The sequence below is a fragment of the Calliphora vicina genome, chromosome 1, assembly GCF_958450345.1.
Source record: "Calliphora vicina chromosome 1, idCalVici1.1, whole genome shotgun sequence".
Classification (NCBI taxonomy): domain Eukaryota; kingdom Metazoa; phylum Arthropoda; class Insecta; order Diptera; family Calliphoridae; genus Calliphora; species Calliphora vicina.
In genome coordinates this window covers 57353744-57369374 of record NC_088780.1, presented here as the reverse complement: position 1 = coordinate 57369374, position 15631 = coordinate 57353744, and the positions used below count along the sequence as shown (strand labels likewise).

The following is a 15631-nucleotide window of genomic DNA, read 5'->3' as shown; positions in this document are numbered from 1 at the left end:
TTGGGGCACTTCAAAACATCAAAATAGGTAAGTAATCTTTCGTACGTTTAACTTACACATTAAAAGACAACTTTATATCGATATTCCGTTGAAAAAAAAAAATTCATACATTATCGCTCGTGCATACCAGAGAACGGATTGAATGCTCAATTTGGTGCTTTTGAATGCACTGCATACAGCATTTTGCAATCGGAAGAGTAGTTTGAAAGATTCAGATTTATTTATACAAATGCTGATTGAAAGAGAGACATTTGAATATAAATAAGTTAAATTCAAAAATTTTTTTTTTTGGAAATAATTAACCAGAAAATGTTGGTCAGTTTTGGTCCAAAGTACATTATGTGGTTAATTTTCAATTAAAACAATAATGCGTTATGACTTTTTTAACTTAAACAAATGGATCTGATCGCAAAATAATGTTAATAAGTATTTAGCTTCTAAAATGTATTAATATTTCAAAGCATTTTCTTTGCTTTGAGGAGTTCCAATTAACCTAGCGTTTACACATGGAAGTAATAGTTCGAAAAACTCAATACATTCCTAATTTGTCACTGCTAAAATCATACTGCAGCTCACTTTCAAATGAATTTAGGTTGACAAGCTTTTTCCAGAAATATTTGTATTTAAAAATTGTGGTAACACTTTACCAGGGCACACTTAGAAAGGTGACTGCGATGAAACAGCTGATTATTTTTTTTATTCAGTTTGAATTGTCAATTCACTTGTGGTTGTTGTGGCTAAAAATACAACAAACCCAAAAGCAAAAACAATAACAAGCAACTTTGACAGTTCACCTACTACCTATTGTTGTAGTGATGCAGTCACCTTTCTAATTGTGCCCTGCACTTTACTGTAATTAATAGAAAATAATAAAATTTGTATTCAAGCCTCAAATGGACTTAAAAAGAACAAATGCCGATATTATAAAATTGTATTAATTCAATTCGCTATAATTTTCTTATATTTTTGTCATTTTGTAAACACTCAAGCAATTTGCAGACATTTCGATGTATTTTAACCGAAAATATTAACTGATCTATATTTGTTATTTTATTTATCTGTTATTACATCATTTGTAATCAAAGTGAGGTAGTTGTTGCTACATTTCTATATAAAGTGTTTGTTAAGTGATCGGGTGAAAAACTAATAGTTCAATAAGTAGTAATCTTTAACTTAACCATGCAGATTGTTAAATTCCCTGTTAAATTAATCACCCTTATCGTGGTTAGCGTAAACGTCTTACGCCTACAACAGTTTCGTACTAGATTAAAGAAACAGTTTGCATTTTATCTTTTACGCCAACCACGATAAGGATGAATATAATCGAACTTTGTAAAACTGAACTCTACTTTAATGGGTTTGTTTTTTAGTAATTTATTTAAAAATTATAAACTTCAAGGAATTTTTTAATTTCCTAGTCACGTTTTATCAGTGTAACTTTATTTCTTACAGAGTCTTTGAATACTTTAAAAAACATATGTATGTATGTGACATTTAGTTTCCTCTATAATTTACAATGAAAATCGTTAAAATTTATGTTACAAATAGCCAACATTTATTTAATAATCTCCACAAAAAATGGCATTTACCATGAAGGAAACACTATCTTCACTATATTTATTACTTATTTGTAGCAAATAACCAGTTGATACAAAAGCTTTACATTTATTAAAAGCTTTTATTTTGGTATTAACTGATAACATTAATGTTTTGTTTATATTTGTTGTTAACTTATATTTTCTTGAGCAATATTTACAATATATTTTTATTTAGTCAAAAATATGAAAGACAAAAAATTTAAAGTGGGTGAGTGTGACCGTTATTAATTAATAAAAATACACGTTTTTGATAATTACAATTTACTTATGCACTTTATAAATAGATCCCTGAAATCTAGTTCAAGTTTATCAAATTAATAAAACAATTGAATTTAACCCATTGTAGCCGGAATACAGTTTTCAATTGTTGTTGATAGTTTTTTTTTTGTCTAAGGGCCATATAGCGGAAACAAACATACAGTTTTTTTTTATTAATACAAAATCTATGAGTATTTCTCTATAACCTCAGTTTTCAAATATTTCTTATGATCATTTTATTTTAATTGTGCTTACATTTTTACAAAACTATAATACTGAAATGTGTATGTATGCAAGTTGCCAATTTAAAAAATACGATTTGTTAATATATTTTTTGAACTAAGGTTCATATCAGTTCATAAATATTACGAGCACGAATATATTTAATAGCTAAATTGTAACATTTTATTTAACTTAATTGCAAGGTCAAGATCTTCTGATCTACGTTTGTTTATTTTGTAATATTTAAAACAAACTTAATTTATATATTTTAATTTTATGTGCCTTCTGATCCCAACTAAGTTTTTTTTGAAATTTGAACTCAAAAAATTCAACACATAATTATAAATTACGTTAACAATGGTTTTTGAAACTTGCGAATAATAAAGAGTGTTTTTAGAGGCGATTTGACAGTTCTCGGTTGTTTTGAGGTCCGTTTGGTTTGGTAATTTACCATGAATAGACACTCGCCAGAGCAACATTTGGAAATTGTTCAAATTTATTTTCAAAATCATGGTTCAATTCAACAAGCTCATCGGACATTACGTGCATTTTATAGTACTCATAATCGTCCATCAGAGCGATTAATTCGAAAAACTATGGATCGTTTTCGCACAAAACAAGAGCTTGATGGTGTTCAGCATTGATGGTGACCCAAATAACAATGGTCAGAACGTTACAATAGACATGAGGTATCACATGTTACACAACGAGCTATACAATAAATTTACTGAAACATTTAGCGAACCAATAATTTCAAGAAATTGAACTGTTAACTGGCCACCTCGTTCATATGATTTGTAGCCAATATATTATTTTCTCTGGGATGTGCAAAGTCCAATTTCTATGCAAATAAACCAGAAACGATCGAGCACTTTGAAGCGAATATTCGACGCGTTATTGCCGAAATACTGCCTGATTTACTGCAGAGGCATAAAAATAGCATTTTTCTCTATTTGGTTTCAATTGTGCTAGTGCTACCAAAATATAATTAAGGAATTTCGCAAATAACCTTCTAATATGGAGTTATTTCCAAAAATAATTTTAAGGTGGTTTAAAAATAATATTGAAAACGAATATTATGGAAATTAACCCTTTTATGCCCTTAGAACCAAAATGACATAAACAAAATTTTGACACCAAGTCAAAATCTTATTCTTTTTTAAAAATAAATTAGGGAAAACTTAACAACTCGCTGAGAATTTACCTAACATAGCAATTCATACACAAGCTTGTTGCCTACATAATAACATTTTTATGAATGTAAATAGCAGTGCTAGGTAAATTCTCAGCGAGTTGTTAAGTTTTCCCTAATTTATTTGACACGTAAAAAACATAAGGTAGACATGTTATATATCAATGGATAGAGGATTTTGATTACTTTTCAAAAATGTATATAACTTTTGACAATTAAAAAATTCATGGAATACTTTTTTGAAAAATATGCATAGATACAAATTTTTCAAATTGAAATAAAATTTTTATTTATAAATATTTTTTAATGAGTTTTCACAGTTATGTAGATTTTTCTATTTAAAATGGAAAAATAAAAACAAATTTTGAAATTTGTTATCAAGAATCCCGCAATTCCCAAAAAAATCTTGAAAAATCCATAAGAGGGGGTTATCGGAACCCTATACAAGATAATTAAAATCTTATAGGGCCATCTAAAATAGGTTACTATATTTTGATATCGAGTATGCGATTTGAGAATTTTTGCCCTAAAGTTGATCATTTAAAATATTTGGCGTAAAGTTAGCTTTTCAAAAAGTACAAATTCATTATACATCCTCTTAGAAAATTTTTAGATAACTTAAAAAGAATAAAAGTACTTTTTTCCCAAAAAAAATTGCCTTTTTTAATTTTTTTATATTCAAATGCATGTAACTTTGGACTCAGTCATGATTTTTAAACACTTCTTTCTTTATTTGATATATAGATCTATTGTTAATAATAAAAATCGGAGAATATTTGGAACCGCGGTCACCAAAAAACTGGTGTAGGGTGGGTAAAAATGTTGAATATTAAATTTTCAAATGCGAATATCTCCTAAGCTATAAGAGATAATTGATTTATAATTTAAATCGGAACACAAACGAAGAAATAGGATCATTTTAAAAATTGAACATACCCGAGGTGTCCTACTTTGGGAACCCCTGGCCCCGCTCCTGCTGGGGTCATGAGATCCAAATTCAAAAATTAAACTCGACTACACTTCCTCTTTACGCATGTGGAATTTAATTCAAATCGGCGTAAGGGTTTAGAAGTTACAGATTTATTTCGCCCTTTTTTTATTGTCATACCACTGTGCGCTGGCTAACAAGAAAAATTATTAAAAAATTAATAAAACAATGCCTATTTATTTTGGTATCTTACTATTTTTGGGGTCGGGGAATCCATTTTTGATATTTATTTTTACCTAAAACTCGCGCTAGAGGGCGCTGCACATTGGTGTAGAAAAAAAGAGGAAATAAATCTGTAACTTTTAAACGGTTGGTCCGATTTTAATGAAATTTGACATGCGAAAAGAGGAAGTATTGTCGAAGTTTTGAATTAGGACGTCATGAACCCACCAAGGGCGCGGACAGGGGTTCCCAAAGTAGGACACCTCGGGAATGTTAAATATTTAATACAATACTATTTCTTCGTTTGCTCTCTGATTTAAAAGGAAAATACTAGGGTATTCAATCGATTAACCGTTAATCGGTTAACCGATTCATTTTGGACGGTTAACTGTTCAAATAATTTAAAATTGCCGATTTTCAAATAACAAATAAATCGATTAATTTGTGTCGATTAACCGAAATTCCATTTTTTTTTTGCATTTTAAATTGTATTTATTTTTCCCTTTCAATTCAAATACAAATTTCAAATTAAAATTAGATATTTTTTGAACATCCAATAAACATGATTAGTTAATATGCATACATGTCTTTGAAACTTTGTTTGTATTTACATGTATAGACGAAACTCTTTTTGAAATCATAACTAAACGAAACTATTAAATTAATCAAAATCTAAAACAATACAAAAAGGAATATTCTTGAGCATGCTTTTGATTTCTCCAACATATACAATCAGCGAGAGAGTTTTTTTCCAAGAAAATTTTTATTAAATCTAAAGAAAAAAATCGTTTAAATTATATTCTTTTTATAAAAGATTATTTCAGAAGATCTCACTAAAAACCTAAAATACTCACTCATCATGACATTTTACTATTTTCAACAAATCATGCGATTTCAGAAATATAAATAGTAGATGTTACCATCTTTCTAATCAGTATTTAATCCAAATTTTTACTTATCAAATATACGAGGAAACATGAATTTTAATTTTGATTTGTACAACAAAAAACACTCTCACACAAAAAATAATTGACTTTTTTGAAAACTGATAAAACTATATGAAAGATTATATAACGGCGCATATTTTGTAGTACTCAGTTCAAAAAACACAGATTTTGAGTTATGACGTTGTTGCAGCAAAAAGGCGATATGTCTACAAAAATGATCTGAAATACCTTATTTGCTGTTTTTTATGTTTTTGTAAACAAAAACATTGTTGTATTTTCAATTTAAAATTAAAATAGAAATTATTCGGTTAATCGAATAATTTTAAATTAATCGAATAAATCTAAACTTCGATTAATTATTTGCTCGATTAACCGATTAAACCAGAAAGCCGATTAATTGAATACCCTAGAATATACATATACAGAATCTCCTCATCGAACAGAAAAACCTTGTCTTAGCTATCAATTAACTCGTATAGCTTAGGTGATATTCGCATTTGAAAATTAAATTTTCAACATTTTTACCCACCCAACAGCGGGTCCAAATATTTCCCGATTTTCGCTTTTATTGGACTGTTTAAAAATCATTACTGAGTCCAAAGTTATATGCATTTGAATGTGAAAAATAAAAAAAGGAATTTTTTGGGAAAAAATTACTTTTTATCATTTTAATTTATCTAAGAAGATGTATAAAAAATTTACCAAATATAACTAAATACACTTGTTGCACAGTGTAATTAGTTATATTATATAGGTAAATTCACAATTTTAACGTTTGACCCATTTAACGTTTCCCAATTTTAGTATAATCTATGGATTCAGTCATAATGTTTTATTAAAACTGAGCTACAACATAAAAAATAACAGCATATTGAACAAATTATTATAAAAAATGGGTTTCCTATATCCTTAATAATATCCTAAAGAGAAATATTTACTTACATTTTTTAAAATTTGTTTAACAAATTTGGCCGCAAATATTTACAGGATCTGATAGTAATATATGTACGTGCAGCTGAGGTACGAATGGGTACCTGAAAAAAAATTCGCCAAATTGTTTAATTGTGCTTTCTTCCCTTTGCAAATAAAAGCGACACCGTTTCCAAAATCTTAGAATTTCTGTATAAATAAAACCAACAGTACCTAACTTTCAGACATACAGATTTTCATTTGTGCAAAATTTTATCAGGACTGTCGCTTAATCAACATATTTATGACTGCTCAAACAGTACTTCGAGGGGACATTTGTATGGGGGCTAGGTGAAATGATAGACCGATATTTCCCATTTTCAATACCGAGTATTTTTGTCGTGTTTTCAGTAGACAGAAGGACGGACATATCTAGATCATCTCAGAATCTTATGAGGACCCAGAATATATATGGGGGATTTCATGTCAAGTGAACCAACTTTTGAAATCGATGTCTTCCGATCGGGATGAAATTTGCACCAAGGTTAGCTCTATTGGATAGTAACTCAGACACAATTTTTCAACAACATCGGTCGAGAACTCTCTGAGTTATAGGGGGTAAAATTTTGACAATTTGGTCAAACAGGGGTTTTTTCTTATCCATGTAACTTATTACCTATTGTTCTTAGCAAAATGTGTTCCAAATAGTATAGATAGCTATTTCTTCGATCTTTCGAAAAAAAATATTTAAAAAAAAAAATAAAAAATTTTTAATATTTTTTTTCCGAAATCAAAAACTTTTTTGACTTTTTTTTAAAATACGCTATTTTTTTTATTTTTTTTTTTCTTAAAATAAAGTTTAGATATTTTCCTTGAACACCTACTTGGTCGCTTAGTGGGATGCGAGTGGGATATCTATCAAAATAAATATTTTGTAACTCAAAACATAAAATTTTTGACTTTTTTTGCAAAATCAAAAACTTTGTTGACTTTTTTTTTTTCAAAATGGACCCTTTTTTAATCTTTTTTTTTAGGTCAAACAAAAGCTTAGATATTAACCTTGAAGACCCTTTTGGTCGCTTAGTGGGATGCGAGTGGGATATCTATCAAAATAAATATTTTTTAACTCAAGACTTACAATTTTTGACTTTTTTTTTTGCAAATACGATTTTTTTTCCAAATGGGCCCTTTTTTTAAAATTTTTTTTGTAGTCAAAAGAAAGCTTAGGTCCATTCCTTTAAGATATTTTTAGTCCCTTAGTGGGATGCGAGTAGGATATCTATCAAAATAAATATTTTGTAACGCAAGACATACAATTTTTTAATTTTTTTTTGCAAAATCAAAATTTTTTTCCAATATGGGCCCTTTTTTAATTTTTTTTTTTGCTCAAAAGAAAGCCTAGGTCCATTCCTTTAAGATATTTTTAGTCCCTTAGTGGGATGCGAGTGGGATATCTATCAAAATAAATGTTTTAACACAAAAATTGTATGTCTTGAGTTACAAAACATTTATTTTGATATATATCCCACTCGCATCAAAACCATCTTAAAGGAATAGGCCTAAGCTTTCTTTATAGAAAAAAAAAAATTACAAAAAGGGCCCATTTTAAAAAAAAGTCAAAAAAGTTTTTGATTTTGCCAAAAAATCAAAAATTGTATATCTTGAGTTACAAAATATTTATTTTGATAGATATCCCACTCGTATCCCACTAAGGGACCTAAAATATCTTAAAGGAATGGACCTAAGCTTTCTTTTGACTAAAAAAAAAATTTTAAAAAAGGGCCCATTTTGAAAAAAAATTCGAATTTGCAAAAAAAAAGTCAATAATTGAATGTCTTGAGTTACAACATTTTTATTTTAATAGATATCCTACTCACATCTTCCTAAGTGACAAAATAGGTCTTAAAGGAAAAGACCTAAGCTTTCTTTTGAGCAAAAAAAATTTTTAAAAAAAAGTCCCATATTGGAAAAAAATTTCGATTTTGCAAAAAAAAATTAAAAAATTGTATGTCTTGCGTTACAAAATATTTATTTTGATAGATATCCCACTCGCATCCCACTAAGGGACTAAAAATATCTTAAAGGAATGGACCTAGGCTTTCTTTTGAGCAAAAAAAAAAAATTAAAAAAGGGCCCATATTGGAAAAAAATTTTGATTTTGCAAAAAAAAATTAAAAAATTGTATGTCTTGCGTTACAAAATATTTATTTTGATAGATATCCTACTCGCATCCCACTAAGGGACTAAAAATATCTTAAAGGAATGGACCTAAGCTTTCTTTTGACTACAAAAAAAATTTTAAAAAAAGGGCCCATTTGGAAAAAAAATCGTATTTGCAAAAAAAAAAGTCAAAAATTGTAAGTCTTGAGTTAAAAAATATTTATTTTGATAGATATCCCACTCGCATCCCACTAAGCGACCAAAAGGGTCTTCAAGGATAATATCTAAGCTTTTGTTTGACCTAAAAAAAAAGATTAAAAAAGGGTCCATTTTGAAAAAAAAAGTCAACAAAGTTTTTGATTTTGCAAAAAAAGTCAAAAATTTTATGTTTTGAGTTACAAAATATTTATTTTGATAGATATCCCACTCGCATCCCACTAAGCGACCAAGTAGGTGTTCAAGGAAAATATCTAAACTTTATTTTAAGAAAAAAAAAAAAATAAAAAAAATAGCGTATTTTAAAAAAAAGTCAAAAAAGTTTTTGATTTCGGAAAAAAAATATTAAAAATTTTTTATTTTTTTTTTAAATATTTTTTTTCGAAAGATCGAAGAAATAGCTATCTATACTATTTGGAACACATTTTGCTAAGAACAATAGGTAATAAGTTACATGGATAAGAAAAAACCCCTGTTTGACCAAATTGTCAAAATTTTACCCCCTATAACTCAGAGAGTTCTCGACCGATGTTGTTGAAAAATTGTGTCTGAGTTACTATCCAATAGAGCTAACCCGATTCATCCCGATCGGAAGACATCGATTTCAAAAGTTGGTTCACTTGACATGAAATCCCCCATATACATATATATGTATAATGTGGTTCTGCGGCAAATATTTTGAAGTGCTACAAATGGAATGATAAAATCAATATACCGGGTATATTGATTTTGTCATTCCTTATATTATATATTATACCCTAATTTTTTATGGTAGGTATAAAAAGTATATATTGTAATTATGAAATACTAAAAAAATTTATTTTTCTTAAGATTTTTTTAATTGTAAGCTAGTAATTAAATATTTGATAAAATTTCCATTGTATTGTCATATTGGCCATTGATAGTTTTAGTTTACAGTGCAAATTTTTTGAGTCAACTAATTTAGAGCGGTGTCATCTGCTCAAAACAAACATTTATTAAAAAGTAATAGTTAAAAATCAAGTAAATCTTGACTTAAAATGCAATATCTCCTGATTTTGACCAGATCTTTTAAATCGGAGTTTTAACATTGGATTCTACTTCCCAAAATTAAGTTGGGGTTTCTCTGCACACTAATTCTTACCTAGAGAAATTTAATATTTAACAAGTTTTATACCGAATGTCACACTTACACAAACTTCATTCCATACATATTTACTGATTATCAATCTTTAAATAAAAGTAGTTTTTAAAAGTGCAATCTTTGGCAACATTTCAGTTCATTTAATTTGAACTATATTTTAAAATTCAATTTAAATATTTTTCCGTTTCCTTTACAATCTATTACAATTTAACAGCTCTTTCCATATCAGCTGCAAACATCTGTCTACTATGTTCGAAACATATGTTTGAAATAAGCACATATGTTAAGTTTTTGACATTTAATGTCGAAAAAAAACAAATAAAAACAAACCAGCATGTGAAATAATAAACAAAACCGGTGACACATTGCAGCATACACACACTCACATAAAGTTAATCATCGATAAAAAGATAATCATATTTTTACTAAAAATAATAGTATAATATTATTTGTTAAAGTTTAGTTTATTATAATTTAAATAAAAAGAAACAAAATGGAAGTAGAATTTAGCAAAGAAAATTTCATTTTACCTGAAATTAAATATGAATGTAAGTTCCAACATCAAAATTAGTATTAAAATAATTTCATAAGAATTTATTAAAATTTTATCATATTTTTGTGTATTTCACCATCAACATTTATAGATTTAGATCATACCGCCGATGTACAGTAAGTTTTTTCTTTGAATTTCATATATTTTTTCTATTTATTTCAAACTAATATTCTTCTTGCAGACTTCATTCATGGGGCGATTCTCTCAAAGAGGCTTTCGAACAATGCGGCATGGCCATGTTTGGCTATATGACCGAATTGGATTATGTTACCGTTGACTCCTGCTATCAAATCGAGGCTAAAGGTGATGATGTTGATGGTTTACTTTTTCATTTTCTTGATGAGCTGTTATTCCTTTTCTCATGCGAACCTTTTTTGATCTGCAAACGTTTGGAAATTACCAAATTCGATTTGGAAACCTTTGAGATTGAATGTCGTTGTTATGGAGAACCCTTCGATTTGGGAAAACATCCTCAAGGTACCGAAGTAAAAGCAATTACTTATTCTGCAATGCAAATCATCCAAGAACCTGAAAAAAATAATTACGAATTATTCGTAATTATTGATATTTAATTTAAGTTTTATTTGTTGCTATAAGTATTGTTTTTGTGACTTTTTTTACAATTAACTTTTTTTTTTTATTAAATTATGTGCTACTACATATATACATACATGTATGTATATCCTTTAATTTTAAAATAATGTGTTCTATTTTTAAATTTAAAACTTAACTGCCTCAATAGATACAAACATTTTAAATTATTTATTGGAAATGTTTTTATTTTGATTACAATAAAAGTTACTTAGAAAATAGAGTATATAAAGTTAGACCGAACGTTCGATTTCGCTTCCAAAATCGTACTTCGGCCAATAGTTGGCTTAATACTGAAATTTTAGAAATTTAGAACTGAAACTGAGTTTTGTTAAACTATTTCTACTACTATTTATAGATTTTTAGTTTAGGATTAGGTCAATTATTGTATTTTAGCAAAATATTAGGTTCAATTCGGCTTCGCCAAGAAAAACTATTGACGTCACACATTTTGTTCGAAATGTTTTCAATTCCGTAGTTTTCATTCCGATCGATATCGTTTTAGGTTCTTCTGATTCCGTGTAATTTATTAATTCCAAAAATATTTAATATTCTGATTTGAACTTGATAGCGTTTTTTATATTAAAACAACAGTGACGTTTTTGGTACAGAAATTGATTAAAAATGTTATAAAAACAAATAATTACAAAGAAATATCAATTCCACTTTGAAACTTTCGAAATGAAACCATTCCGAAAGAATTTGTCGTTTTACTTTTTCTAAAGAAGCGAAATACGGAATTAATTTCACTAGTGTTTTTGTTTTCGACAGATGTTACCACCGTTTTAGATTTTTGTAAAATTATACCTGAACCGTTAAATTTAAATTTTTTTCTTTCAATTTTGATCTTTACCCTAAATTTTATGATTATAAGAATAATTTATTTGTGCTGTAAATATGAAAATACCTGATTTTAAATCTCGAATCATAAAAATGTGAACAAAGTACTCACGTACCGTTAACTAACCTTTTCAAATACTTTATGAAAAACGTATGAATAGGTAAACTGAAAAGGTTTGTATTTTCTTAATTTCCGATTAATTTAAGCAGAAAAACAAGAAAATAGGAACTGCATTTATAAATTATATTTTACTTCGAATCATTCCGGAAAAAATATATCAACCGCATTTTTTAGCTGGGAAATATTACCAATATTTAAAATCAATGTCACTCTATTACCTTGCTTCTACTTCTAATATATCTCACTCGTTCAGCAATACTGTAGTAACTCAAATTTTTTTATTTTATCTATTTGGCAAACAAAATCTGCAGACAATGAACAAATTAAATGGATATGCAGCGGAATACAAGAATTAATGGATTTTCTTAATATTGCGGAATTTTCGTTAAAGTAAACTTTCTTAAGCAGTTAAACAGTTTTTTGTCTCTCCTGAACACTTAAAAGTTTTTGAGTTAATACAGTATTGTTATACGAGTTCGATATGTGTTAGACTTGTTATGTCGAAAAATAGGACTAGTTCGACTAGTGTTTCGTGTTCGGTTTTAACCGAAACCGGGATTTTTCAAGGCCTAAAGCCGAAACCGTCAATTATTCTTCTATTTTCAGTATAAAATTAAAAATTTAGAAATGAAAAACAAACTTTTTTATCCAAAGATTCATCCAAGTATTTCCTGACAATTAAAATTCAAATGACTGTTTATTTATTTAATTTAAAAAAAAACAATGCAAAGTGTTTTTAACAAAGACTTAGTTATTTTCAAATATCCAATAAAATTATTAAGTCTCCCTTAGTGAATTAATAATAATTCAGGACATGTCTCTATTTTCAAGTTTATTGGTTCATTGTAATGTGGATTCTAGCTCATTCAAAACGTATTATTAGAATCAAAAAAGTACAATAAAGACCCAGATTTTGTATTCCCACTCAACTTCATGAATGCCTAATTTCATATCTCTGGGCCCATTATTATTGAAAATGCAAACCATAAACAATTTTGCATCTCGCTCTGGCACGCATTTGATGTAAGGCTTCGTATAACGGTTAATGTTCTACGTCGTTTGCATCAACCGCGAGTCTTTTAATTTTGATAAAACCTGGTGGAGGTCATAAAAACTGATCGATACTGGTGGATTACCATTTATAACTCAAATTAGAAATTGGTGAAGCACCATTTATAACTCAAGTCAAAAATGATAATTACATGAAAAGATGTATTAATTCGCAAAAAAGTATTTCAGAATAACAACATGTTTGCAGAAAGCAAAAAAAAATGTAATTCTTGCCATTTTTACAATTTTCAACAGATTTCGACACGAGCTCCAAGTAGTACCGATACTATTTATATAACAATGCGATACGGTATATATTATAAGTCTTCCAACGTATTTTCTTCATTTATTCAGTTTGTTTTGTCGAATGATACAGTTGTTTTATGAAAATGGGTGCTCCGTTCGGGCAACGTTCTGGATGAATGCGTACGTCAACAAACAAAATTGTCGAACGTGGGATGATACCAATCCACAATAGATCCAAGGGCGTCCAATGCAACAGTTTGGTGTGGATTTTGGGCTGGCGGCGGTCCATATTTCTTTTAGAATGACGTTGGCTAGGCGAGCGCTATAGATCTTTTGAACTGAATTGGATGATATGGACACCAACGACATGTGGTTGCAACAGAACGGTGCAACATTGCACTCTCTGCACGGGCGATTTGAGGGCATGGTCATCTCACATGAAGGTGATGTGAACTGAGATCATGGAATTTGACCCCTTTAGACTTTTTCTTGCGGGGTTTCTTAAGTACCAGGTCTATGCGAATAAACCTCAAACCACAGCGGCCACCCAGCGAAGCCACGGATGACATTTGCACGATATGGAATATAACCACACATAATGACATCGATATCTCAAACACACAATGAATATTACATTAGCATGTAATTTACTGCAAGAAGTAAACAGTAAAATAATAATCAAATTCAAATTATGCTAAAGATCTTGATTTGTTCAATAATAATAAGTTATTGCATCCTGAGTTATTGTCTAAAATTTAAATTTAATCTTTGGTTAACAATTTTAGCTATGAATGTTTTTGTGTTTTTCTTTCTTTCTCCTTGGTGTTGATTCATTGAATCAAACTGGAGATTGAAAACTGATTTTAGTCTTTTATATTGTGCCATGTGTATATTTTATTTTATAGATTTTTGGTAATTATTCGAATTTTTTTTTTATATATATAATTTGAAAGTAAATTTTTAATTAGGCTTAAGTTCATTTTTATTATAATTTATTTGTAATAATTCAAAGAATATCACTGAATACTAAAATTTTAGACAATAAAATAAAATAAAAATATTTGGAATTTCGTCTAATTTACAAATAATATAAATATGAATTAGGCTTCCCATATTCTAATTCCTAATAATAGTAAGTTAAATAGATGATATTTACAAATAGACCTTGACAATGAAGATTGTTGACGACGCCCTTGGCAGGGTAGAAAATGCATTCCAATTTGCCAATTGTCTAAAATTTTAGTATTCAGTGATATTCTTTGAATTATTACAAATAAATTATAATTTAAATTTAATTTAAATATACTTTAAAGTATTTCTAAAAAATAATGAACAAAAATTACCCCCTGGTTATACCTGATAAATTTTGATCATGATAAACTTCAAAATGGTTGTTAAGATAAAAAATTATCAGGTAGTCTCCATTTATTTTTATTATTGCTTCGTTATGACAAAATTTTTAGTGCTTTTATTTTATTTATTTATAATACAAAAAGCTTTCAAGGCCAAAAACGTATTACATCAATTTCCTTAATATTATTTTAACATTATATTTATATTACATGAATATTATTTCAACAATATGTTTTTTTAATAATAAGTTAGATTAAATTCATTCAAATTGAAATGTAGGTCCAACTTACTATGGTCTTATATACGTCGTTGCAAAGGTCTTTGAAATATCTATCATTAGATATCCATATTGTCTATATTAATGACTTAGTAATCCAGATATAGGTCAAAAATCGAGGTTGTCGTGGTTTTTTCTCATATCTCAGCCATTTGTGGATTTTTCTCGAAAGCATGTCTGACAGAATTATTGAAGATTTGGATCCCGAAGATATCTGGAGTCTTCATCAAAAGACAGACTGACATGGCTTAATCGACTCCGCTATCTATAATAATCCATAATATATATACTTTATAGGGTCGGAAATGAAAAATGTAGAAATTACAAACGGAATGACATACTTATATATACACTTATCACGAAGGTGAAGGGTATACAAATCAGTAAATCTTCATTGGATAAAAGAAAAATTCGCAAGATAGGATTTCATTTTAGACCTATGGTTTCTTTGGGAAAATGTCTTAGAATTTTCCGTAGATTGCGTTTCTGCTATACGATTTTTCGTGAAAAAATTGACCCACGGTAGTAGACGATAGTGTCCAATTCCAGAAGGAATTAGTGTTGTAAAATGTCGGTACTTTTGACTACTCAATACTACAATCAATACATTTGTTTGGGTACTCGATACTACTAGCAATGTATAGTCGTCCAAGACCGAACATATATTAACCTACACTGAGTGTATAGTATATTTCTATAATTTTGTTTTCGTGAGTGTGAGTTATGGTTTGAAGAGATATTTGCTCTTTAAAGTGATTTTCGAAAATGGGCCTTACATGTGAGCTATGGTCAGTTATCGATTGATCCAAAAATAATTTTAAATGT

General features: G+C 28.5%; 1 protein-coding gene across 1 annotated transcript; it reads left to right on the top strand.

The window, feature by feature from the left end:
* Positions 1-10162: 10162 nt before the first annotated feature.
* Archease (archease) lies at positions 10163-11093 on the top strand. Its single transcript, XM_065498588.1, has 3 exons — positions 10163-10323; positions 10420-10444; positions 10510-11093. The coding sequence occupies exons 1-3, from the start codon at positions 10269-10271 to the stop codon at positions 10898-10900; spliced, it is 471 nt and encodes a 156-aa protein (XP_065354660.1). The 5' UTR covers positions 10163-10268; the 3' UTR covers positions 10901-11093.
* Positions 11094-15631: the final 4538 nt, after the last annotated feature.